The sequence below is a fragment of the Chiroxiphia lanceolata genome, chromosome 6, assembly GCF_009829145.1.
Source record: "Chiroxiphia lanceolata isolate bChiLan1 chromosome 6, bChiLan1.pri, whole genome shotgun sequence".
Classification (NCBI taxonomy): domain Eukaryota; kingdom Metazoa; phylum Chordata; class Aves; order Passeriformes; family Pipridae; genus Chiroxiphia; species Chiroxiphia lanceolata.
In genome coordinates, this window is record NC_045642.1 from 15,580,612 (window position 1) to 15,605,968 (window position 25,357).

The following is a 25,357-nucleotide window of genomic DNA, read 5'->3' on the forward strand; positions in this document are numbered from 1 at the left end:
CACAGATTTTGTCTGTTCTGTTTGCATTGGGTGGGAGTTGCAGGCTGTCAACAGCAGAACTTTCATCTTAAAGAGTCCAGCAACATTGGTAGTCTTGGAAGGAGTGGCAGAGGCATCAGACAGGTCCTTGCCTGCGGCTCTTGGCAGCATGGTTTGCAGTCAAGACAGTTTACGTGACATTGACAGACAGAGGCAGTATCGGCTTGCCCCACTCCCACAGGAGTCTGCAGAGTCCTTTGGTGAGCAGTTTTGAAAAGCTCCTCTATATTTGTCTCATCACCTCCACTTTTAACCAGATAGGAAATTTTTTGTTATGAAACACACAATTGTCCTTACAAGCAACTGCGTCATTGGTGTCTGAGGTGATACGCTGTGAGCTGCACAGGAGAGAAGTTGTTAATATCCGTGTTTATACATCTCTCTAAAGATGAAGAGATGATTGCAGTGGAAGATTAGTTTTACTGCGAAAGACACTGAATGAGCTGACCTGATCAAGGGGAAGACATAATATTATGCTCTTTAGTTTGCTCTGCTTCACTTAGACATTACCTACTGTGGTCTGTCGCTGCTTAGCAAGAGCTGCCTGAGAGTGATAGAAACCCAATATGCTTTTTCAGGCAGGGACAATTATTTATTATGTGTCTGTACAGCTCCTAACACTTTTGGTTGCTGTGCCTCCTGATTGCTGATGGTTGAGCAATAGTATTTGTTACTGGCAGTTGATAGTAGCAGCCTGTGTTTATGCCCTGTAGGGGAATTTGGTATGTGTCTACAGCTATAAGATGTTAAAGATTTTCTACCTTTTAGAGGCACCACAAGGTCTGTACAGACCACCTAGCCTTCTGCCATTTTAAGTGCCTCCTTACTTCATTTCAGAGATATTTGTTCATTATTTCCCTTGTTGCCCTCCCAAACTTTTCAGATCTTTTCCATCTAGGCTGTTGTGTTTATAAACTGTTCTGTGTTTGGAGCTCGTAGACAGCAACCACTTTGAAGCCTGCTTTTCTAATACAGACCAAATAGTTGCCAGAAAGCACCATGGGCTCTCGCTCTCCTCTGCCCCTTCTTTACAGCATTGCAGGCCTCTCTTCGACCGGCTGGATGCTCAGCCCTGCACTCACCGCTTTCAGTCAGCATCACTCTGCTAAGGAAGCCACAAAACTTCCCTGACTTACATAGCCTGAGGAGCTGAGGCAGCAGAGATATTTTCATTTGTTTTGGTTTGTTTCTATTGAGAAGTCATAGCATGGCAACTCCAACTCCTATTGTGTGAGACCCACCCTATCACTTTTTTCCTGGTGTGGAAAAGAAGAGCTGGTCAGCCTTGAGAGGGGCTGAAGCCTAGCCTCATAAAAACTGTCTGTCACCTTTTAGCCTTTCTCCTTGGCACTTCCTTTCCATAGTAAAGATAATGGGAGTGTTTCCTGCTAAATCCTGTCTCTCTGTGATAAATTGCTGTGGTCTTTATTGGAAAGCATTGTATAGCTGCTCTTAGCACTGAGATAAAGAAAATGCTGTGAATGGCTGCATTGTGTTTGGCTTCCTTTCAGTCAGGGCCAGTCTGGACACTGAGGACTTGATCTTCCTTCTGGGCCAGGCCTCAGGTTGTGTTTGTGTGGGAGGCAGGGATTTCTGTTCGTTTAAAGCCACATTTATTCTTATGACATGCTGAAGGTCAGTGTGATCCATAAATCTATAGATGGAGGTCTGCAGGTGTCCCTTGTTCTTCATATCCCCCTTTGACCTCTTCTTCCTCCCTTGTGGCAGTGCTGGAGCTGGCATGGATATCCTTGCATTGGTGTTGTGCTGTGTGGTTGGTGCTTCCCTTACCCTCCCCAGCTGGGAGCTCCCAGCTGTCCAGTCAGGGGTGATTTTGACCCCTCCTTGTATTTCCAGTTGCCAGTCCTTGTAGCAAGGAGGGCTTATAGCCTAGCAATAGTTTTGTTTCAGTTCAGGGTTTTTTTGCTTGGGTCTTTCCATTCAGTCACAAAAAAAAGCTGGTGTCAATATAGGTTAGCTTTAAAGTGAGGAGAAGAGTTCTCTTCTTGAATTCCACAGTTTTCAGATTTCTTGTCTTTTGTCAAGAGCAGTATTCTTAGGTTTGCTGCCCACAAGACCAGGAGCCTGGATTCTCCAGGGCTGTAGCTTATGGCTGATAAATCACACAGTTTCAGTTTAGCTTAAACCCAGCACACTGCACCTGAGACAGTACAAGTAGCAGAGTAGTCACTGGAAAAATATGGGGATAATTTTAGTTGAACAGGTATAAGGAGATCAGCAAAGACAAATAAGCTGTTAAATTTGTGTGATGTGGGTGTGCTCATTCACACCCAAATGTGCCTAGAACTCCCTCTGGCAGAATCAAAGGAAAGCCACAGTGCAAAGAATTTATCCTGTCTCCTTGTTTTCACTGTCATGGATAAGCTGGGAGAGAAGGAAGGACTGAGGTAGACACAGAAAGGATTGTGGCTTGAGAACTGAGGCTGAGAGTGGGTTTCATTGTGTGTGCTGCATCAGCCTTTGCTTGGTTTGAGTCCTTTGGGCTTATTTAACACAGCATAATCCCACCCTGAATGCTCTTTGTGGGTTGTCTAGTTTCCCTCCTCCCACAGAGTTTTTAAATTAAAAATCTAGGCCCAAAATAACTACAGTACCATCTTTTAACTATTGTTGAAGGAAGAGCTGGATGCTCTCCTCTCTGAGAAACAGTGAGGTTTATGCAAAAGTAAACAGTGTATTTACTTCCTGTAGAATTTTAGGGAGAGTGGCTGTGTCAGAGGAAGTATAGGTGTATGCTAAATTTAAACCACTGTACAGCAGATCTCAGTGTACTACAGAGCCCAAAAGTCTGACAAGCTAAACAGGGGCATATAAGGATCTCTTAAAAAATACAGACACTTCCTTAAAATTTATTTGGTCATGTTTATTCAGCCCTCCTTATGAAGGCCCCTGAGATTTACAGATCCTGTCTGAATCTGATAGCAGAAACAAGAAAGTAGAAGAGTGGAAAAATCAGCATGATTGGAGCCCCATGGGATATGGTCATTTCTCCATTGCTTAGCTGTTCTTCAAAAGCAGAGGCAGGTTGGCTAAAATTTGGTAGGCTTGGGGTCAGAGCCGTTGGGTGGAAATACAGTTTGTGCTTATACAAGATTTCAAAGAAGAAATATACTTCCAATCTAAAATTCTTGGCATTTATGATTGTCCATTTCATTCTTTGTGAGTGTATGTTTGGGACAGTGGATGCTTATGGCATAATCTGGAACTGAATCTTTGTGACATTGAACAGGACTTGTTTTCTGTCTTGTAAGATGGTTTGTAAACATCCTTTCCTGCCATTACCTTTGCCTTACTGCCGTGTCATAGTTCCCTTCTGAGCCTGAGTCTGGAAATGGCTCAACAGGACTTGAGACAAAAATTGATTTCAGTTTACTTTGTTACAAAGGGGCAATATTTCACAAACAAGGGAATAATGTCAGGAGGACACCATCAAGCATGAAAGCAGGTCTTAAAATTAGCTTGGTATTTCCTAGTAATTGTGTGGTGGGAGTGTAGCCCCAAGGCACAATCTTTTCTAGATTTAATTGTATAAAGCCAGAGGTGGATATCATAGAAAGCCATCAGTGAGGCTTGCAGTTGTCTGGGTTGTTTTTAAATGTCGTTAAAGCTTGAAGTAGGATCCTTCCATTTAAATGGAATATGATCTAATTATGTGATTTAGATAGCAGTATGATGTTGTAATGATGCTCTTTAATATGTTCTTTTTAAAAGAAAAATATCAAGGCAAGAATTGACCTTGAAGATGTGGCCTGCTTGCAAATGATGTAACTACATGCCTGTCCAAAGCAATGTGTTCTTGTCAGGCTTTAAATCTCCACTAGCTTTAGCTAAAGCAACTAAGTTAACATCTTGTTTATGTTTCCATATACCTGATACTGTATTTCCCTCAATGCCCTGGGATTATCCCAAATCCTGTCAGCCCCTGCAAAGAGCTGTCCTGCAGGCAGTGGGGAATAGCAAGTGCCATGCGGGACTGGGCTCCTTCTTCCCAAAGCCCATCATGGTGACTCCATCAGGGTGACTCTTATCACAGCCTGGGGTCTCTCACCCTAAGGTACCTCTAGAAAACATGGTCTATTAAAAAGCTGTTCTCTTAGGCAGTCATCTCCAGTTTAAAAGGATTGTATGGGAAGTCATAAGGGGGTATTACTTACAGCACACACGAAAACTTCAGGGCATGGGGGGATGTGGGATAGCTGTTCCCAAGCAACAAATACTGTGTGAGTTATGGATAATTACTGGAAAGCTCAATGTGTCAAAGGTGGATGTGGTTTACCATTATGTAATTCATTAATACTGTTCATGGGACTCAGATAGTTGCTCCCTGAAATGCCCCGGCTTGGAGACACAGTGTTCAGAGGGGGCCTCAAATGAACACTGTCACTGGTAGATGAGCTATTGGTATTCATAACTGCATTAGAAAGGAAGCAGAGCACTTCAAATCTGCCTTTCACATGGAGATTTTTTGAATAATATGTCCAATGTTTTCACCTTTGGGCCTAATATTATTTTTATGGAAATTCATAACTGAGTACTTATTTCCTTAACTAGCACAAAGCTTTCAACACTGTCTTTTAGTGCCTAACCTCATACTTTGTGCCTGAACCTGACTCCCATGGAAGTCAAAGGGAATGTTGCCTTTTGGCTTGGACATGCGCTGCCAAACCGCTGTGTGCTGCCCAGGGACTGTGCCCACACTTCCAGCACAAGCAGCAGGGATTCAAGGGTCATCTGTATTGCAAGGCTTATATCTGCTTACCTGAACACTTGAACAAGCTTGAACAAGTAGCAGGTGCCAGCATGGATTTTGGAATGATCTGGCCATCTGGTGCTTGCTTGATTTCTCAGATACAATTTCTAGCCTGCCTTGCGTGTCTTCCCTGTAGCCCATGCTGTTAGCCCTACTCCAGCTACCTAGCTCAAAGGTAATTTCTGTATATGTGCTGTGTGCCCAAGTTAGACTTATACCTTAATTTTGATGTAACTGTGTTTCCAAGGCCACTTGAATCCACTGCCAAGAAGCAACTGTGACAGCCGCGTGAATGCTTGTGTCATCTATATGAAACTTTAAATTAAAGACATATATAAATATTTCTAGATGAAAAGAAATTTACAGGCAGAGATCTGGGTTTGTTTCCAAGTGGATCATTACTCAAATTTCTTGGTTAGTTTGTTACAAAAACTGCACCAGGAGATGAGTTGTGATTGAGGATGGCACATTTCTTCTTACACATTGCACACGTGCTTAGATGTACATGATGTTCTGGTGGTGAGTCTTCACTAATCTAAGTTTTGACTTTGTTTTCCTGCTTAAAAAGAATGCTGATGAGAGAGATCAGTAACAAATAATGGTAAACTTTGAATAAAAATTCAGTAAGATGGACAAGGTGTTTGATATATGCCTAACAGGTGTGATTTACCTCTTCAGCTGAATATGTTAGAACATGGGATTAAAGGGCTGAAGAGGATTCAAAGCAAGTACCTTACCTTCTTGCATAGATAGATCCTACAATAAAATACCTTTGCATGAGCTATCTTCAACAGAGGTGCCTTCAGAAATCAGGGTTTAAAGGAGATTATGCAAAGTATAATTTATTGAAAATAAAGCGAGGCTCCAAGAAAAAAGATTTGCAGGAAAGGTGCTTGCTCCTGTTTTTCATTGGGTGCTGGGGACTTTCTCATCCTTCTGGTAGTACAGGTTAGACCTTCAGTTCTGCATGCACCTGCCATTACCAGAGAAATAATTAATGTTGATGTACTAGTTGTAATTACAGCAAGTGAGGTAAGATCTATGCAGTTAGCAAGGGGAAAGACTAGTGAAATGCTAAGTCAGGAGAAGCTCCTCAGTGCTAGTGGGAAATTTAATATGCTTTGTTAAATTAATAGCCTTAGAATAACAATCAATTTACAGTTTAAAGGGCAGAGGAGGTGGATGTAAAAATCATTAAGCATTCATTTCAGTGACCCACTCAATATTCTTAGTTGGAAGAAATCACTAGCATAATGTTTACAGAGTAAATTGCAACGTTTTAAGACAAAAAAATCCACATGATGATTGAGTATGTAATGCTTATTGCAATACTCATTTCTAAGCCATAAGGTTGCTGTGATCCCTCTTCCAAACACAACACGGCTTTAGTGATGGGCTGGTGTTTGCTCACAGATGTTTATCCAAACCAGAGATGATTCTGAAGAGAGGGTTTTCCTGCATGTCAAATATAAAGGTTTTGACCTTCGTGACCCTACCTTGAAATTTATTTGTCCTGAGTTAGATAGTGTCCCCAAAAGGAACAATATGGGATATTTTTTTCTTATTGTAGGCATTCAGGGCCTGGTTTTGCCTGTAGTTGTTCTGTTTGTGGTCTTTGTACATAATGCTCACTGTAGAGAGAGATTAGTCATAAGAAGATTATGCATCTAAATGCTCCTGGCATGCCTAAAGCTAGAAATGTTCTGGTGTATACAAAGGAAACATTAATCAAGACATCTTACAGAGAATTAAGGGAGGAAATAGTTTTGTCTCCTGATTACTACGCAAGTTTCACTGCCCGGTGCAGGAAAAGTCAGGGAGGGAGGCAGAAGGTGATAGAAAGAGGTTGTTCTTCTGTTCTCAGAGAAAGCAAGGGCAGATTGCTGAGGGTGGCTGTGGTAGGCAACTTCCACAAAAACAGCACAAGGGGGGGCAGCTTTAAGGACTCTTCAGGACATGTGAGCTTTGATAGATTGTAGGGACAAACTAGCCATACTCCTGAGCTTGCCAAAGCAGCTGAGAGAAATCCTTCCTGTTGCATGTGATCTTAACAAAGCCAGTTCCTTTGTTGCAGATGGGTGTCTTCAGCAACCCACATTACTTGATTTTCCAGCCTGGACTGATCATCAAGCTGAGTGGTATGGCATGCAGCAGAGGGTATGGCGATCCTTAAAATTGGAGCACTCTTGCAGTACCAGCATTTCAGTGTATTCGTCTGGAATGTGTAAGGGATTGGGAGAGTAGGGCACCATGGAGCTGCTGGGGCTGGTTTGGAATCCAGCAGAGCGTGACATGGTCTAGGAGGAACATATTAGGAACCACCACTGGTGAGGAAAGGTCCCCTTGCCAGCACCACTGAGTATCGTTGACCCTAAATAATTCTGGAGGATAGCTGACACCTACTCCATTGCTTCAGGTTCCAACTAACAGCACAAAAGCCCAAAATATTCAGTGGCAGCTGTAATATATGTGTTTTGCCATTTCTCTAACAAGCAGACATGAATTAGGTAGAGAAAAACATTGCCTGCACAGCCACTTTTCATTGTATCAGGTTTTATTTAACTGCTAGTGGGAGTTGGTCATCCAATTATCTATCTTATTAATAGGCATTTTTGGGAATAGCTTTCAGAAACAGATTTCACAGACTTCCTGAGTTGATAGTGGTTCTTCAGCTGTTGTAAATCACCAGCACATCACTGAACTTATAATTTACCCTCTTTGAGGATTTGAGCTGCTGTTTTTCCTTATGAATACTTAGAACTGTAATCGCTAGAAATGTATCTGCTAACAATTTTCCTTCTGATTTCATTCATGAAATTTTTACCTCCTCAGGGTTAATTGGATCAGGAAATGTCAGTATCTTTAGATTTAATTTTCTCTATTGATGCAGGTTTTGGAGTGAATGACTTCTGTGAATACATAATATGGTTTAATTTAATTTCTGTGAAATACTTAGTGACCAGAAAAAGAGAGGGTTTTTTGAAACAAGATTTGAATAAATTAAGAGCCCCTCCTAACTAGCACAGCCTTCTTGACTATACAAACCCCCTAATTAACTATTTATAGAGAAGTACATATTTCCAATCTATTTTAAAGTGCTGAAAATGAGAGTAAGCAAGCTAACCTACCCACCAGTTTGCAGAGGGTAGGGACAACATAATATCTTCACAGTGTTTATCTGGGTGGTAATTATATATCAGAAACTTTGAAAATTTAAAGAAGGAGCCAGGAAAATTCCATCCCCAGAAGCTTCAAGCCCAATGCTGAAAGCTGCCATTATCTTCCCAGCAAGCACAAAAGACGCAGAATGCAGAGCAGCTGGGTGAAAGGCATCTCTGCACCAACACTGATCATCTGTAAGAGTATTAGTTACTGCCTTTACCCAAAATGGGTCCAGTGCCAGAGGAGGAGAGCGCTGACAGTTCCCATTTGCTTTAATGGCAGCCACGAGGTTTGCTGATAAAGAACTTTTATTCTTGCCCCATTCATCTTCGTTGGCTGTTCCTGAAGTCTCATTGGGCTGTTGCACCGGGTTAAGTTCACCACTTTCATTTGTCCTGTGTTTCATGGTGGTTTGACATAGACTTCTCATCTGCTGTATATTTTGTTTTTAAAAGATAAAGTGGCCTCAAAGGCAGGGTTAGTAAGAAGTTTATTTCTTGCTGCTGAGTTATTTATTCCTTTTTAAGCTCTGGTGAACAGCCCACATTTAATAGCCCATTACTGCTTACTACCGTTACCACAAAAGAGGCAATCCTGAGAAGTAATGTGCTTAGTGGCTCTGTCCTTGCTCTCTGTATTACCTTTCCTTCATTTTTATGGTCAAGACCACAGAGTAGAAGGCCAGAAATGACCTGAGCTGCAAACTTCAGGATGCTTTAATCTGTCAAGACTAACAACCGGGTAAACTCATAAGAGAGAGAGAGTGAAAGCTCTTCATTACGAAGTTAGTTTCCTGAAAGAGCTTATGAATTCTGCATCAGTTGGCATCTTCAATTTCAGACATGTTTTCTTTCTAGGACAATTCTCCATCTCGTCTGCTTGATTTGGAGGGAATGCAGGAGCAGTGGGTGAAATTGCTTGCCTTGTGTTACATAAGTGGTTTGGCGACAGAATGGCAATTTTTGGCCTTCTGGAGTTCTGACCCAATTTTGATTTTTACTTTCTCTCTATTCCCTGAGCCTCTGCAGAACTGGTTTCTGTGAAACGTCTGCCATATCCTGAAGCAACCTCCAAAATACTGATTTAGAAGTAAATTTGGGTTTCAGAACAACAATGTTATCTTCAAATCAACCATGAAAGATTTGAAGATCAAAAACACTCATGTCTAGAAGCCTATCTTCTACAGTTGCTTATTTCTTATCAGATACTTCATCACCACTGAACTTTTGTATGTTTTCTAGATAATTACACTTTAATGTTATGAAAGTAGATTTAGTACAAGGCAATATTCTTGAAACCCTTCACACCCTCCTACCTCACACAGGTGATTCTGGGCAGAGGCTGGATTATTTAGGTGTCTTAACACTGAACACACCTCCCACCTTCCTGTTACACCCCTTCGGAAAATTGCCCCTGGCATGTACTGTTCATCATCCCCTACAGCTCTCACAAGCTTTATGTTATTTGAAGCCAGCTTGGGCAGTCAGACCCTTATGGACAGATAAAACAAGTAGCAATCTGAGTAATTGAGTTAATGAGGCCTCAGTCTCTTATGGATTTGTGGCTTATGTTGGATTCACTGATGTTTGGTAATAACTGGGTTCATAGTACTGCCCCTCTGTCAGAAGACAACTACAGTTTCCCTCTTTTCTTTAGCCATTGATCTTTTAAGATGCAACTTTTAAGAAACTAATAGTTTCAGATTTTCCAATGCCTGTTAAAGTTCCTTGACTTTTGCAAATATTACAAGAGGCATTGGGAGGGAGCATAAATCAGGGTAGACACAGATGCAGATACACACAGAGATGTCTTTTGGAAACCAAACCAAATATTTCAGATGTATTATAGAATCTTGGTAGTGTGAGCTACATTTTCTCTCAACAAGGAAAAAAGTGTCTGATGTATTAAAAAAATGAAAATACAAAAGAAAGTCCATTTCCGTGATTTTGTGCTACATTTTTTACTGTGTAATGAGGTGAAATCTTGTAAGCTGAGTCTGTCCATCTCAGCCTTTTCTGAAAAAATATAATGGTAATATAAGATGGTGCAGAGTCAGGGAATGAACTACAAGCCAACAATTATTCTCTTTTACCCAAAATAAAGGCAAAGTAAGTTGAACTGTGAGCATACCATATAGCACATGGAACTAAAGGCTCTGCTGCTCTTAGCTTCCAGTTGGAGGGAAGGTCTTGCTAATGTGGCTGGCATAAGAGGCTGTCTGGATGAGGGTCAAATGTTGGAAGGATCAGTGCCTGTGAGCTGGAGCAATGCAATGTTAGATATCTTGGAAAAGCAGGCTGGGATATTGGTGGCACAGTGTGTGGTGTGGTTTGTGGGTGTGACTGACAGACAGACACATCACTGCTGCTGCTTCTCATGGAGCTTCGGTCACTGAGGGTCTTCTGCCAAAAGGCACCCAGTTAAGAGGAACTTACCCAAATTGATCTGTGTGGTCAAAAAGAGATGAGTTGCTGCCACAAGTTTGTATTGAGATATGTAAGAGAAGAGACAGCAAATTACAGACCTGGGGAAAATCTTTTTTCCTTTGTTATTGTCCAGTGGTGGTTCCCAGTTGAACAAGGCATGCAGAATTCTTGCCGTCAAGCCCGTGGCTTAAATAACTGTGGGAATGAGAGAGCATCAGTACAGGAATTCTGACAATTATCCTGTGGTTAAATACTGTGAAATAATAAGTCAAGGAAATGTTAGAGTATTGGTCTCTCTGCATAGTAAATATAGCGACAGTTGAAAGGAGTGGTGTTCTGGTGTGTCTGACCCAGTACACAGCTCTTGCTCTGGAGGGGTTTTGCCACTGACATCAGTGTGAGCTGGCTGGCAGTTCTCCACTGACATGGCTTGTGGTATTGCTGAGACACAATGATGATGGACACAGCTTTTCTGTTACCCTGGCAGGGCGTAAGAGCTGATGGATGGATGTTTTATGTTTGTAACCTGTTCCCCAGCCTGCTTTCCACAGGATGGGCCTTGGCTTTCGGAATGCCTTCCTGCACATCAGCACAGCCTTGCCAGGTCGTGTCTTTTTGCAGAAAGTATCCCACTCATCTGCTTTTGTTCTGAGCCACTTACCAGCAGTTCTAGAGGCAGAGAGTTGAGACTGCCTTTTTGGGAACAAGGACAAAAAATAGCTCACTGTTAGCATTCCAAACCCAGCTATTTAGACCTGGATTATTTTTAAATATTTTGCTTTCAGGCACATGACTAGCTGTATTTTCCTCCTCTCTCTTTTCTTTTTTTTAAAGTTAGCTTTAATTTTGCATCTTCTCCCTGCCCAGCTGTATGCAGTCAAGAGCTTCTGAGCAAATAAAGGTTTATTTACATTGCCAAATTAGCTGTGTTACCTGCTGCCTCAGAGACGCTGTTGGCTGCAATGGGAACCCGAGGATGTTTTGAGCCTGGATATATGTTTGTAGGGCAGTTTTCTGGGCAGTTGAATTGACAGGAGGCAGGGCAGCAGTGAGTGGAAAGCTGCAGCCACCTCATTTCACCCTGCTGTTGTCACATGCCATCATGTAAGGCACCAGGGGAAGGCTCAGTTCGTGGCAGCCCTGTCCAGCGTGCATGTCTTGGTGCTCGAGTGCAAAGCCTTTCACCAGGAGCTGTGTGAAGGGGTTACGGTGAAATGCTGCTGCTCAGTGGGTACTGTCTTACAGCCACTTCACAGAGGGGGCCATGATAACAAATAGGGCTTTTGGAGAATGCGATGTCCTGCTCTCTGGAACTGCACTGTGACTGGGCAGCTTTGTCTTGTTTGCTTTCCCAGTAGCCTAAAAGAGATGGGGAAACTTGGAGACACTTTTCAGGAAATGTGTGCTACCCTAAAAAGTTTTTCTTACCTCAGAGACTGTCCCCCAGAGAAGCAGCAGACCTTGTGGTGTGTGATGCCCACCCGGAGGCTGGGTTAACACTTTTTACTGCTATCCAGAGCCCTTCCTCTGGCTGCACATGGTGAGAGAATAAAGCTTGTAACTCAGGGAGGAGACAGTCATAATATCTGCTTGTAAAGGGTAAGAAAGAACTGCTTGTTGGATGGATATAAAAGAAACCTTTAATTCCAGCCAGGATAGTCTAATACTTTAGCCAAGTGGTGGTAAAGAGCAAAGTACCACCAGGCTCTTGTATGGGAATGCAGGGGGGCTTCTGGGGAGACAAATGCTGGTCTTTACCCTCACAGAGCAGCAATGGTTATCTTATTGATCACTCTGTGAGACTGATCTAAATGGCATTTTAAAGAAAACTGAAATTATTTATTTATATGTGCTATAATTGGAAATTAGAGCAGGAGTAACACTGGCATGATCTCTGCTTGCTGCTCTCTGCAACCAGGGCAGCTGGTCTTCCTCCACACAGCTCAGATTAGTGTTGATTTCTGTGGAACTGGTGTAACTCTGCTGACAGCAATGGAGTTGCATTTATGAAAGAGACTCCAAAACCATTTTAAAAAAAAAAGTGAATTTTATGGACTGTGCAGTGGATGGACCCAGTAAGTAGCTATTATCCTAATAGATCTCTGTAGGTAGGAGGATGTTATACTACCTGGATTCACCAAGGAGCAGTGTCCTGCTCCCTACAGTTTGCAGATACCGAGAGTCAGCAAATCAGTAATTGTAGCTTCAAACTAATATCACTTTCTTTTTTTCCCCTGCATAGCCTTCTGGGACTCTGTGAAAAGATCTGGTGCACTGCCTAGAATTGGTTGGCTTTGAAGCAGCAGAGTCATCTGGGTGTGAAACTTCGATTTCCCATGTCGTAAAATGAACTGTCATGTCTATCTTTCTTTTTCAGAAAACCCCCACAGCTCATGCCATGAAGGAGGAGAACTTTCTTCGTCGCAGGTTCTCCCTCTGTCCGGCATCATCCACTCCTCAGAAGGTCGATCCTCGCAAGCTGACGCGCAATCTGTTCTTCGGGGCCGACAATGACATCTACCCGCTCAGCCCAGGTTGGTTTCTGATGGGTCGGTGCAGAAAGCAGTGTGTCTCAGGTGCTTGACTGCAAGGAGATAATTTAGCATGCTGCCGAGAATGTGAGAGAAGCTGCTGCAACACAGATGTTACTGGATCCCAGATAGTGCTGCTTTCCTGATGCTGTTGTTTATCATTGCTGTGGCATTAAGTGGGAATGGAGGGCATCAGACTTGGGGTTTGTAACTGTTCAAACACTGCATGGCCTCACATTTAAAAAATGGCTAATGTTTTCAGGTGCTTCCACTTCGAGGCATTTGATGTGTTTCACCCTAAGCACTGGACTCGTTTAAGATTTACTGGCTCTGTTTGCAGACATTTAATGGCAGATTTCCCTGTTCAGATTTAGAGCCTAGGATAAATATTACAACAGCAGAGTTTCTGTAGTTAATGTTCTGTAAATATCTACAAGCACTACAAGTAGCAGGAGTCTTGACAGGTTGCAATGAATGGCAGACTGGCTTAGCATTCTCTTTACATCTTTTTTTACTTTGAATTTCGTAACACCCCTCTTGAAGGAAAAAGAGCTCACTTTATTGTTTCAGTATTTTTTGCTCATAATAAACATTCAAGTCTTTCCTTGATTGCAGTCTGCAGACAATGCTTCTGTTCCAGTCTATAAACAAGTGCTTCAGGGGGCAGTCACAAGTTTGTAGAGCTGTCATCTGCAGCTGCCATGTCAGTGCTAAATAGTCAAACCTCACAGCACCTTCGTGGGGTCTCAAAACACTGATATCTAGAGAGAGAACATAGCATCTGTCAAAAGGTTTCAGTGTTCATATAAATGTAACACCCAACAGAGTCTCTGGGCTTTTCAGATGTAGAGCAAAACAAGATCTGGATTTCCTGAGCTAATTGTCTTTAAGTGCAAATGTTTCAAGGGACTCTGATTTTACAGGTATTTTTATTTTTGTTTGTGAGTGTCTGCTTCAAGGCAGTGGGAAGCCTATTTTCAGCAGTGCTGACTAATCCTGGCTGTCAGTGAGGCCCCTGGAAGCTTCAACAACCTTTTGGTTAATCAAATTGGAAACAATTTGAAATGGGACACCTAAAATCTCATACGTTTCAAACCTGGAGGGACTTCTGAAGCACTGGCTGCCCATAAGCACAGTCTGTACAAATGTGTGGCAAGTAAACAGCTCGCTTCTGCTATCCTTGGGAGCTGAAGGACTGATTTTCCAGGCTGTAGTCACTTTCCCTTGCTTTGAGGAGATGGAGAGCCATAGCTTACAGTTTGCCCATTCTTCAGTTCTTATCAGAATTTTCAATGCTAAAAAAGTTACTGACTTCCTCACAGTGGTATTTCTGTGGTGTAATCTTTTAGAAACCAGGGCAGGTTGAGGGTTTTAGTCTGGAGGAGGTGACTGGAAGAGTTAGTTTCTTCCTCAGCTTCCCCCATCACCTTGTTTCTCCTGGATCCCTGCTGGCAGCCAGACCAAACAGCCTTTGCTGGGCTTAGCAGAACAAGTGCCTTGAGCCATGCAGGAGCTTCTGTTCTGCTGCACAGTTCTCCCAGGTAACCTCCAGCATGTTGAGGGCAGTAGCCCTCAGTACTGCAGAGGAAGAGCACATGCCAAAGGATTTGTAAGGGAGAGAATATCCCTTTTAAAGAAACAGAAGTTATACTGCTTCAGCAAGGGAGCCTGGGGTTTTGTCTTTCCTTACACTTCTGCTCCTTTCATTTCTTTTCCTGTCCCCATGGAGCTGCAGTCTCTTTGTTGTCCTCATATTTTCTGTAAGAAGTAGCTGTCACTCTTCACGTTCACTTGCCATTTACTGTGGTGGGCTCTCCTTTCACTCCTTTGCTGCTGCTTCTGCCTTGTTTTCCTCTGAGCCTGTGTGCTTCCCTCCACCTTCTCCCATCCCTCTGACGGATGCTACTATCACCATAGATAGCAGCAAGCCCGAGGTCTATGTCCATAAGCTGCATCCAATATTTCTCTGTTCTCTGTTCTTCTGTGTTCTTGAGGCTTTTTCAGTGGTCTGTGTTTTGCTGCTTGACCGCAACAGATTTTCTTTATGTGAATGCTGGGCTGACTGTGTTGAGTGGGTGCGGTGGGCAGCAAAGCCCAGTGATTTCCTGCCAGGAATTTAGTGGCTGGAACTGCAGGTCTCACAGCACCATCACCTAGAATTCATCCTCCAACAATAAAGGTGTGCAAGTAATTACTTCAGTGAGTAGGGAGTGACAGACTTTACACCTCAAGCAAGCTACACTGTGGAGATTCAGTTTGGCAAGAGGATTTTTTCTCTTGAAGGAAATATATGGGAAATGCAGAGGGCACTGTCTGAAATAACACTTTGGACTTTTTGCCTCTTGCTTGCATATGAAAGTGCTAATGGTTCTCATAACTGAAAAAAAATGGAGTAAGATATTTTCTTTTTATAGGAAGTTCACAAACTAGAGAGACATGAATTCTTGTTCCTTGTTCATGGTTGTCTTTCACTTAGCCATGAGGAGAGAGAACCTTTCTCTATTTTCTGTTTCAGAGAATAGGAAATTTATTGGGTGAGTAGCTAAAAGAATTTTTAGAGAATCTCTCTTTTTAACTAGGCTGCAAGATCACACAGAGTCTTTAAATAAAAATTTAGCCCGGCTTATCTGCATCCTAGGAGATGTACTTTTATGAATATGGGAATTTTACTGTGAAAGATACATAGAACTACATTTGAGTCAAGGTGTTGCCATTGGGCCACGTGGCTGATATTTACAGCAGAAACAGGTTTTATTGGCAATAATTTCACATATCAGAGCTTGTATTTCCTCTTGTCGATCAGTCATGCTTACTGTATCATTGTTTATAAAGGGGAAAGGAAAATGCACTTGCAGGATTGATGCCCAGCAGAAAGCCAAAGAAAAGGAATGGTTTCTTTCCTGTAAAGGAACTAAATATTTATTTTTCCTGTTCATGAGAGTAATGGATAAAAAGAAGGTATCAGTAATTCTACTCTCTAGCCACAAGACTGGAATGTTGGCAGTTTTCTTCACAATGTGGTGAAGGCTGTTTCCGTAAGCACCACTGATTCCTTTCCCAAAATCTTTTTTGTTATTTGGTGTAAAATTTTTGGGCTACTTTGTGGAGGAACCTTCTTTGCTGCCCTGGTAGCAGCCAGCACTTTAAGTTGAGAGAGAATCAGCTCTATTTCTGTGGTGGGCATTATGTTTTCTTAATCAGGGAGATAAGAACTTCAGCTTCTATAGCCAGTTAATATTTAGCTTCTTGTATATTTTTAAGTGGTTTCCTATTTATTTTCTTGAGACAGCTGTATCTGTTGTGCACTGGGTGGGTCTCTCGCTTTTGGACTTTCTGTGCACTTAACTATGTGTGGGGGTTTTTGACAAACTTCCACATCATTTCAATGAAATTTGCTTTCCAAACAATGACTGGCTCTCTCCTTCTGCATGGCTGCAGCGAGTCTGCTTGGGACTGGCAGCAAAGATAGCTCTCCTCTGAAAAACAGCCTTTCTCTCACAATTCCCAATAGACTTAATGAGTTTGGTGTAAGAAACTAATATATGTTACTTCATAAACATACCTTATGAAGCCTTATAAATGATATGGTAAGATTGAACAGTTGCATGTCCCATGTTTTTCCATAATGCTCTGTGAGCAGGATGATCCATAACCTCAGGAACAGTGAAAATCTCATTGTTCAGGTGCAAATCCTTTTACCTGCATTACTGAGAGAAGGCAGAAATGTCTCACGTTCAGGCTTTTTGTATGGATACAAGCTTGGAGTTAAGCTTTCTTTAAGAAATGAGACATAATAAAGAATGGATGTGAATTCTGTTATGCTAATAGACACCATTCCCTCGGAGCAGGCAGCAGCTGATTCCCATTAACTTTATTTGAACTTTTAGACCATATGTTACTTTCCCATACATGAGCAGAAAGAACTCTTCATGGGAAACAATTGCAGCAGCTACATGGCTTTGTGAGTTTTTTCCAACCTCCTCTGTCAGGGAGAGTGGGGGCATATAAGGAGGCAAACACCATCAGAGAAAGAAAAAAATACGGAAATGCAGGTTCTAATCCATAAACAGCAATGCTTATGGCCATCCCACTTGTCATGGTAGCACAAAGGGACTGTCAAATCTCTGGCCACCGGGGGTATTTTGGGGGTTTTCTCCTGCCCACGAACAATAAGTTTCTGAGTGTATTATTTAGGGCTCGGTGTTTCCAGGGGAGGAGTGACAGCAAAGAAACTAGGTTGGGATATGGGTGCCCTGTTGTTGCACCACCTTTCTGTGTGTCTGCATAGGTCCTTCCTCTGCTTCACTTCCCCAGGTGAGCAGCGCACGTGCCATCGCTCTTCTCCCAGGCTTCCTGCGTCAGCACGGCTGTGTGCACGTGGCACAGTGCAGCACTGGGCCATGGGGTGAGAAACACGTCTGGACCCCCACCCCAGCCCTTGTCACTATGTGGAAAGTTGGACAGTTGTCCCACAAAGCCTTTTCTCACATTTAAGAGTTGATACCCCCAACTACCTGTTAGTGTCTGGATGAAGGGCACGGTTTTGTCCTGTCTCTTTAGTGGCAGAACCCTGTAGCACAGTTGCAGTTCTGGTTATAATAGGACATGCTTGTTCTCTCATGCGTGCTGTGATGGAAGTGCAGGGCATGGCCATGAGGATATTTATTTTTCAGTGAGCTTCTTGTGACTGGCTTTTTCTAACAGTGTTTGGCTTCTTAAAAGGCTGCTCTGATAATTCCGGGAGAAATTATGGCTTCTGACACATCTGTGACAACTTCTGTGGTCTTCAAGAGAATGAGGATTTTCCCTTTCTGGTTTTGCATTTTTTGGTGTTTGTTTCCAAGGCTGGCCCACACAATGTTAGAAACATTTTCAACAGTTCCCATGTCTGCAGTGTGCTACAAATGTATTATATTTCAATGTCTCAGTGGTTCTTTACTGCATCTCATATTCTGAAGCCCTGATTACCAACAATTTTGAGAAGAAAACTACGTTGCAATTGATTAACAATGCCTATCTTGGTACTTAAAAATCTAGTCTCATCAATCAGAGACTATTTTTTGCTTTTTTCCTTAATAAAAGCTCTCTGCTTTCTTTTACTTTAAGGACATGATTACAGTTGGCAAAAAACCAGAATTTATCATAGCATTGTATTGCTTGGACTAGCACTACACATACTCATGCCAGTATATAACGTATGCAAGCTTAGGATATTTGAGTAGTGGGAATATATCTCTACAATGCTTGGAAAATGCCATAGAGTTCATAAATACTACTTATAAATTGTAAATCTTTCTTATTTTAACAAATAACTTGATCAGAAGACATCGATCTTATGCAAGTTGTGTTTAAGTTTGTTTTACTAATTATGCCTAGATGCTGTTCTGTCTTCTGTAACATTTTGTGATAATGGTTATTATTTGTCCAACAAAACATGCTATCAAGTGCATCTGTATGTAGTTGCCAGATACTGGCCAAGGAGGATTGAATAGCTGCTTATGAACTGAGTTGCATTTATTATTTGCTCTGAATGAGGCATGGGGTATGTAAGAAAAGAACAGACTGCGGTAATGTAATTAAAGACTGCATCATAATGGAGACACAGAAGGGAGCTGATTAAGGATGCATAAGCAATCTTATTTCTGGGGTTTTTTCCAGCCTTCATATGCTGGAATTTTCAACCATCATGTTGGTTTACCACTGTATTTCGAGACCTGACTTTTGAGTATCTTGTTGCATGGCCCAAGCATGTGGATCCAGGCTATTTCAAGCTCTGCAAGATCCCTCTCTGTGATTGTGGTGTGGCTGCTCTTTCTCATGACAACTTCCCTTGTGTGATGTTTGCAGTAGTCCTTTCTAAAGCCATGACAAGCCATGGTTTTGCACAGAATTTCTCTGGTTTTGAATTACTTTTTTTTGTTGCAGGAAAAGAGGTGGAAGGAAATAGCCCATCAGCACTGAAGGATGAGACACCACAGACTCCAAACTCGATTAGCAAGGTACTCTGGGATAGGGATCCATTCTCTGTCTTGCTTTCATTTCTTCTCAGTCTGTTATTAATCATTCTTACTCTCTTGTTTTTAAGTCATTGAGAAAGCCTCTCCCTCTGTTCCTGCAGGAACTATGTGTGCATGTTTTGAGAGAAAGAAAATGAGTGTTTTTGCATGGTTGGGATGACAAAGAAGCCTACACTTTCCTCTGACTTGATTGCACCTACCGCAGAAGAACCCTGTTTAATTGGGCCTCGTTTGGCAGTGTAATTAGATATGAATAATTATGGTTGAAAGGTTGATTTTGTCAGCAGAGGTGTCTCCTGCTGTTCCTGATCAGCAAGTCATCATGAACCCTAATTGTTTTGGAAGAGAAAACTGTAGTATTTAGTGTAGTGCATAGCATCCGAAAACAGTGAATTGAGATCCTGGGAGAGAGCTTTGGGAAGTAGTGTAACAGGAGAGGAACACAAACTAACCAATATTTCCTGAACACAACTTTTCCATCCAGCCTGTTACAGAGAGGTAAAACTGGATCTAAAGCCTCTGAGTCTTGGTGTTCAAAACCTGCCTCTACATCAAGAGTTATGGAGTGCTTGGGTTTGATTTCCTGTGGAGATGGAATCAACCTTATAAATTAGATCTGCCTTTGAGATTAATGTACAGGCTTTTTTGGCTGCAGATCCCTAACATGTTTTCTGGGGGGTAACTAAAAACAGAAGCAAGACCAGTTAATAAATTTTTAACTACATTTATTGAACTGTGAAGCTGTAAAATGCAAGTGACACCAGCTGAAAGAAACAGCTGCAGACAAGTGATTTCTTATTAGACATGAAAATAGTTTCTGCATCTTCCAGTACATTTGTCTACACTCGCCTGGAGCTTGCAGGTTGTTCTCCTGGGATGCCCTGGCAGAGGTCAGCACAGGGAGATGGTGATGAGAGGAGCTCTGGGAGTATGGAACAAGGACTCATGTACATGTCCTCTGCTATCACGGGTACCTGGCAAGCTGCAAACCAACCTTGGCTTTGCTTTTTCAGGCAGGTTCCTCTAGGAAGATCAGCCTCCCACTTATCCTGGCAGTGGAGAAGCCCAAGGACCAGGTAACTGCATCCAGGGCTGCTTTAAAGCTAGATGTTTTGCACGCCTTACAAAGGAGTGTTGTTCAATTTTGTAATGACTTAGGAATGTAAAGAAGAAGGACTTTTTCTGGACAGGACAACTCAGAGCAGTGAAATGCTGTCCAAAAGGGAGTTTGATTTCTGAGACGCAGGATGAATCCAAGAGTAGGAATGTATTTATGAAAGATTTCTGGTTTGAGAGCATGGCTTGGCTGTGTTTTCCCAGCCTCTGGGCCTGCCTTGCTAATTAGTCTCCACAGATGTGTTTTTGAAAGGAGAAGCACCCATGGAAAATTTGGGTACTCACCTAGATTTCTGCCATGCTTTGTGTGCACTGGGGAGCTGTTGGTGGGTCTCTCTTTGGTGGTGTCAAGAGTAATTGTTAAGAAGAGTTAAGAGAAAATGCACAATAATAAACAACTGCATCAGAATTGTGATTCAAAATAAGTGGGGGTCTGGACATGAACTTTGCTTTCACTAACCTAAGCCTTTGGTTTTACAATAGTCAGAATTGCTCTGAAACATCAGTGGACTAAAAACAGATATGAGGATACCAAAACACCGAACTTCAACTTGCTTACTCGTTTGCAGTGTTGCAATTGCTTTGGCTACGGAGTGGCCAGGGCTGGGTGTTTCTTTCCTGCCCAGATGTTCTGCTTAGACACATCATGTTTGATTTGGAGACCTTCTGCCTCACTGAACCTGTGCTGTAGCATTTTTCATTCTCACTTCACTCTGCTTCACCTTGCTGTTATATACACTACCTTGCTCTTCTCCAACCATGTAACTTGTCTTCTGTCAAGCTTTGCAACATCAGTGACAGTAGGGAGTCCTTATTGTGAAATGACTTGTACCTTAAAAATTTAGGCAAACTGGTAGTCAGTTTGCTTAATATGTAATTTTTCACATCCACTCAGCTATAATGCTCTAAAATGAAACTTTACTGTCAGGTGTGCAGAACTGCAAGCAGCGATCGGTCACACTCTTTCAGTTTAAAAATAAATAGTGATTCCACCTACTTGAATCAAAGGGAAGAGTGTGTGGTAATTGGGTCATGTTTAGATTCTTGATAGCAGGGGGGGAATAATTCTTAGAAACTGAACTGTAGGATGTGCAGGTTTAATTAACGGATTCAGAAGTAAATGTTGTAGGTAACAGATCCGTGCCACGAATACTTGCCCTTCTTTTGGCACAGTGGGTATAACAAACCTCGTTGGAAATCAATGTTCTTTCAGCAGCACTATTTTGATGTACCACACCACATTGACTCTTCACTCAGTAATGAGAAGGAAAGGAAAGCCAGTCGAGTGATTCAGTCCCTGCACTGGGGCTTAGGTAATCTCAAATTCCCAACTCTGCCTTGGATTCCCTGCACTTCCTAGGGCAGATTAATTGGTTTTTTGTTTCACATCTTCATCAGTAAGATGGAAACAGCTTTGCATTTTGTTCACTGAGGCCATACCCACATTGCATGGTGGAACAGGCTGCAGGTTTCCAAGGTTAGCAGAGAGAATGTATTATGAAAACCCTATAAATATCTGTGAACTTGTGACCTGTGCAGCCATGTGACTGCAACCACAGAGCCCTGTGCTCGCAGGTGGACTGCTCTCTTATGTCCAAGGTGTGAACACGTCCCAGTTGTCATATCTGTACAGACAGTCAAATATTTGATGCTGGAACATTTGCTTTCAGCGTGTTTGTGTGGTTCTTAGCACTAATATATATTTCTGATTTCAGTTGTGGCTTCTGACCCCATATTTTATTAAAACAAATTTAAGGCATAGTTCAGCTACATATTACATTGCTAACTTTCCTGCAGCATATTTTCTCCTACTTAATTTTTTAAGTCGAGTTTCTTTTATGTCCTTTACCAAGGGGAAAAAATTATTATCTTATTTATTTCAGATTGTTTATCATAATAGTTTCTCTTTTTTTTTAGAGCCCTTTAGCATTATTTTCTGAGACCAGTACTCATAGTTGGGTGTAAAAGTATAACCAAGCCTCAAGCTCATGAAGCAGACAGGTAGTACAGTTAGCACACACCTGATAATGACAGGAGGTACCTTTCTCTCATTTTGTGACTCATTCAGCACTGTCAGAGTCCTCTAAGGCACCTTTTATTACAGTATGCAGTGCCACGTTCTTTTTCTTCCTTTCCTGTGCTTACCTATTAATTCTACTGGATGGAGGGCAGCTGGAGTCTCTTGGTATGATGCAGGGCCCACAAAGATTTGAGGTGTATTTTAAGGGATAGTGAGAATAATCTTGAAGCTGGATCTCAGCTGGACTTCACTTTTCCAGTCCCTTGCTAATGCCACAGTGAAGTCTATCAAGCTGTAGGAGTGTGGCTGTTGCGTGCACAGTTATATGATGTATGTGAGGGTAATGCGTTGTGAATGAGTTTTTCTACATGCCTGAATTGTTCAGGCCTTTATTGTGTTATTTGTAATCTGAAATATGAATCTCACTGACTGTTAGAAATTTGTTTCAGCCAAAAGTAGTTTGAAACAGCTCATACCGATCATTTGAGATTTAAGCTGCAGTTCCCATGCTGTCTCGAGTTTACTCTTCTTGATCTATGAATCGTGCTCCTAAACTCTGAGGTAAATCAAGACATGGTTACATTTGGGACTACCATAAAAGATCATTTACAAATGTGGCAACCTACAAGGGTGCCGTTCCTCTGTTCTCCCTTAGCCAGCAAACCAAGGAATCAGTTGTCAGACAGATCCAGTTTTGCAGGGATCACCTTTTAGATATTCAGGAGTGAAACATCCCCTGTGTGTGTTAAGCACGGCTTTGTAGGAGAATCTAGTGCTTCCAGGTGGTGTTATGCTCAACTGGACCCTTGCTGGCTTTTCATTACCATACTTCATGCTCTCAGTGTTATGGATGGAATTATTTTGCAGCTAGTTATCTCTATCAAGATTTACACTCAGTTCCTGTGCCCTGGCTTGATATGCCTTGCTTCTTCAGTTCTACTATGTGCAGTACTTTAGGGTAATCACTGTTGTCCACAGGGGACTTTGCAGCTGATTCAAAATGAGCAGAGATGTAGCCTGGAATATCCTGGAAAAATCACATGGAGAAGGGATGGGGTTTTGCACTGAGAAGTAGAAAACGTGGAGCATCCCTAACTTGTGTTGGTGCACACAAGCTCTGACACTCCCAGGTGCCTCACAGAGGTGAATTTAGACAGCAGTAACTGCAGAAAAGAAGTCTCAAAGTTGATAGTTTTGGGTAGGCCACAAGCAGTCCTGTCATGTCCTTGGGTTATGTGATCATTATTCCTTATTCTGGTGTTTCTGATGGAGAAGATGAGAGTAAATGGAGGTGCTGAAATTGAAATGATTTACTAAACAATTTAGCAAAACTTACATTAAACTGCAGGTCCAGTTGTTTTTCATTGCTTACTTTCTTTGTTTAAGCTCAGCCTAGGAACAAAAGATGTGCCTAAAGCTGAAGGGGAAAGCAAAACTTTGCTTCAGCTTTCTGTGTGGCACTGTATCTGTAATATATCAAACAGCATTTTTCTCAGTGTGCAACTTCCTATCTTGGCTCAGATGTTCTTTAAATATTCTGAACTTGCAGAATGATCTTCCCAAGCAGGGCACATCTAAATGATCAAATAGAAATCCTGTGAGGTCTGTGACTTGTTCTTTATTTACTATAATTCAATGCAGTGGAGCAAAGCATTTAACTAAGCAGTAGTATAACTTGATATTTGGAGTTGCTTGGATAGCTGCATTTCACCAGTGACTTTCCCCAGATGTTGCTGTCATGTCAACTGTTTATTTGTTCAGGCTTCTCAGTTTGTGCTAATCATTGTGCTATTTCAGAGTTGTAAACACAGTTGCCGTATCTTTGTAACATTGTTGAAATAAGAGGGATTTTTGTGTTTTTGTTTTCTTTTATTTCAGACTGGAAAGTTTTAGATGAAGATTATTCAGCTTGCTATAAAAAGGCATATCAATTGAAGGGTAATCTTTCCTAATGCAAAGCTTGTTTGCCAGTAAGAATTGTTTCGCTGATTCTACTGTGCTTTGGATGAGCTGTTAATTCACAACAAAAGTAAAAAGTTTTTTAAAAGAACTGCCTATAATAAATTGAAACCAAAATTGCTTAAATTTGGTTGAGATATATGTGAGTATTCACATCAGTAACAAGGAGTTTCTCACTTCTAATGAAGCTAATAAATGCAGCTTTTCCATAGTTTTTATGCTATGTCAGGAACTTTTGTTTGATTTTTTTTTTTATTTTTTGTGTGATTGAGTTTTTTAGTGATTATATGTGGAAAAGATACTGGAGAAATTACATGTGACCAAGGGCACATCTCCTATTGCTTTAGTGAAGCATAACTTACGACCTCAGCTACTTTTGCTCTGCCTTGAAATTCCCATCTGGTCTTGTCTTTCTCTCACTTGGATGCAAAGAATACAAAAGGGCAACTTCTAAGCTGTCACTGCTGTTAATATGCAGAGCACAGCTTGAGAATGACTTTATGTAAATGTTTCTGGTTTGGAATAATTCTGTCTATTGTGCAGCAAGGATTGCTTGCACTAAATAACAGGATATTCCTCTTGCTGTTATCCAAGGCACGGATGGCATCCTGATGGGCTGGCATCCGCCACGCCAGAGTTGATCACTGACTGTTTTTCTGTGAACTGATTTGATTCCTCTTAGAAATGAAGTCACCCAAAAGACACTGGATTAGAACAGCCCTATTGTGAGGACTCTGTATGCTTTCTTACAAAGTCTGGCAGAAGTGTGAGGCTATTGTGATGACTGCTAACAGTCAGCAGTGAAGCTGCAGAGCTCCGTGACTGAGATGGAAAGGAACAGAAACATACAGTACAAGCCATTGTTAGCTAGCAAGGTCATCACTCAGTCCTGGAAAGGACAGATTTGGTTAGAGAACTGAAAAGGGACAACAGTTTCCTACCCCTGCAAGTGCTGCCGTAAGCTCTGGTTAAAGTTTTTGGCACATTAACAGTCTTCCCTCCTTATGAGAACCTGTATATGGAAACATACCTATTGCTTTCTTATTAGAATACTTCAGTGGCTTCCTTTAAAAAGGACACCAATTTCTAACGTTCCCATTGTAAGAAGTCTCATATCTGGTGAATATTGTTCATGTTGCTGCACAGAGAGAGGGCCAGATTCTGATATCCTGCACAAGTGTTATCCTAGCACCCTTGAAAGACTTGCTGTGATGACAAATGGCTTCTCTTAGTTTTCTGCCTGGCTGAGAATGGCGGGGTAGTAGAAAGACATCATTAAATGCTCTTGATGTGCCTTAGACCTTGCTGTGTCTAGG

The 25,357-nt window shown here is 41.8% G+C and overlaps 1 protein-coding gene across 6 annotated transcripts in view; it reads left to right on the plus strand.

Annotated features, from left to right (window-relative positions):
• Window positions 1–25,357, plus strand: part of OSBPL5 (oxysterol binding protein like 5) — a 177,471-nt gene that overhangs the window by 102,184 nt on the left and 49,930 nt on the right. For 5 of the 6 annotated variants that reach the window (XM_032690052.1, XM_032690053.1, XM_032690057.1 and 2 more), the window contains exons 2-4: window positions 12,776–12,932; window positions 18,855–18,928; window positions 19,960–20,022. In XM_032690052.1, the coding sequence (XP_032545943.1) occupies window positions 12,776–12,932; window positions 18,855–18,928; window positions 19,960–20,022 (294 nt within the window). The remainder of the gene's footprint in view (window positions 1–12,775; window positions 12,933–18,854; window positions 18,929–19,959; window positions 20,023–25,357) is intronic. The other variant, XM_032690058.1, reaches the window with a different exon arrangement.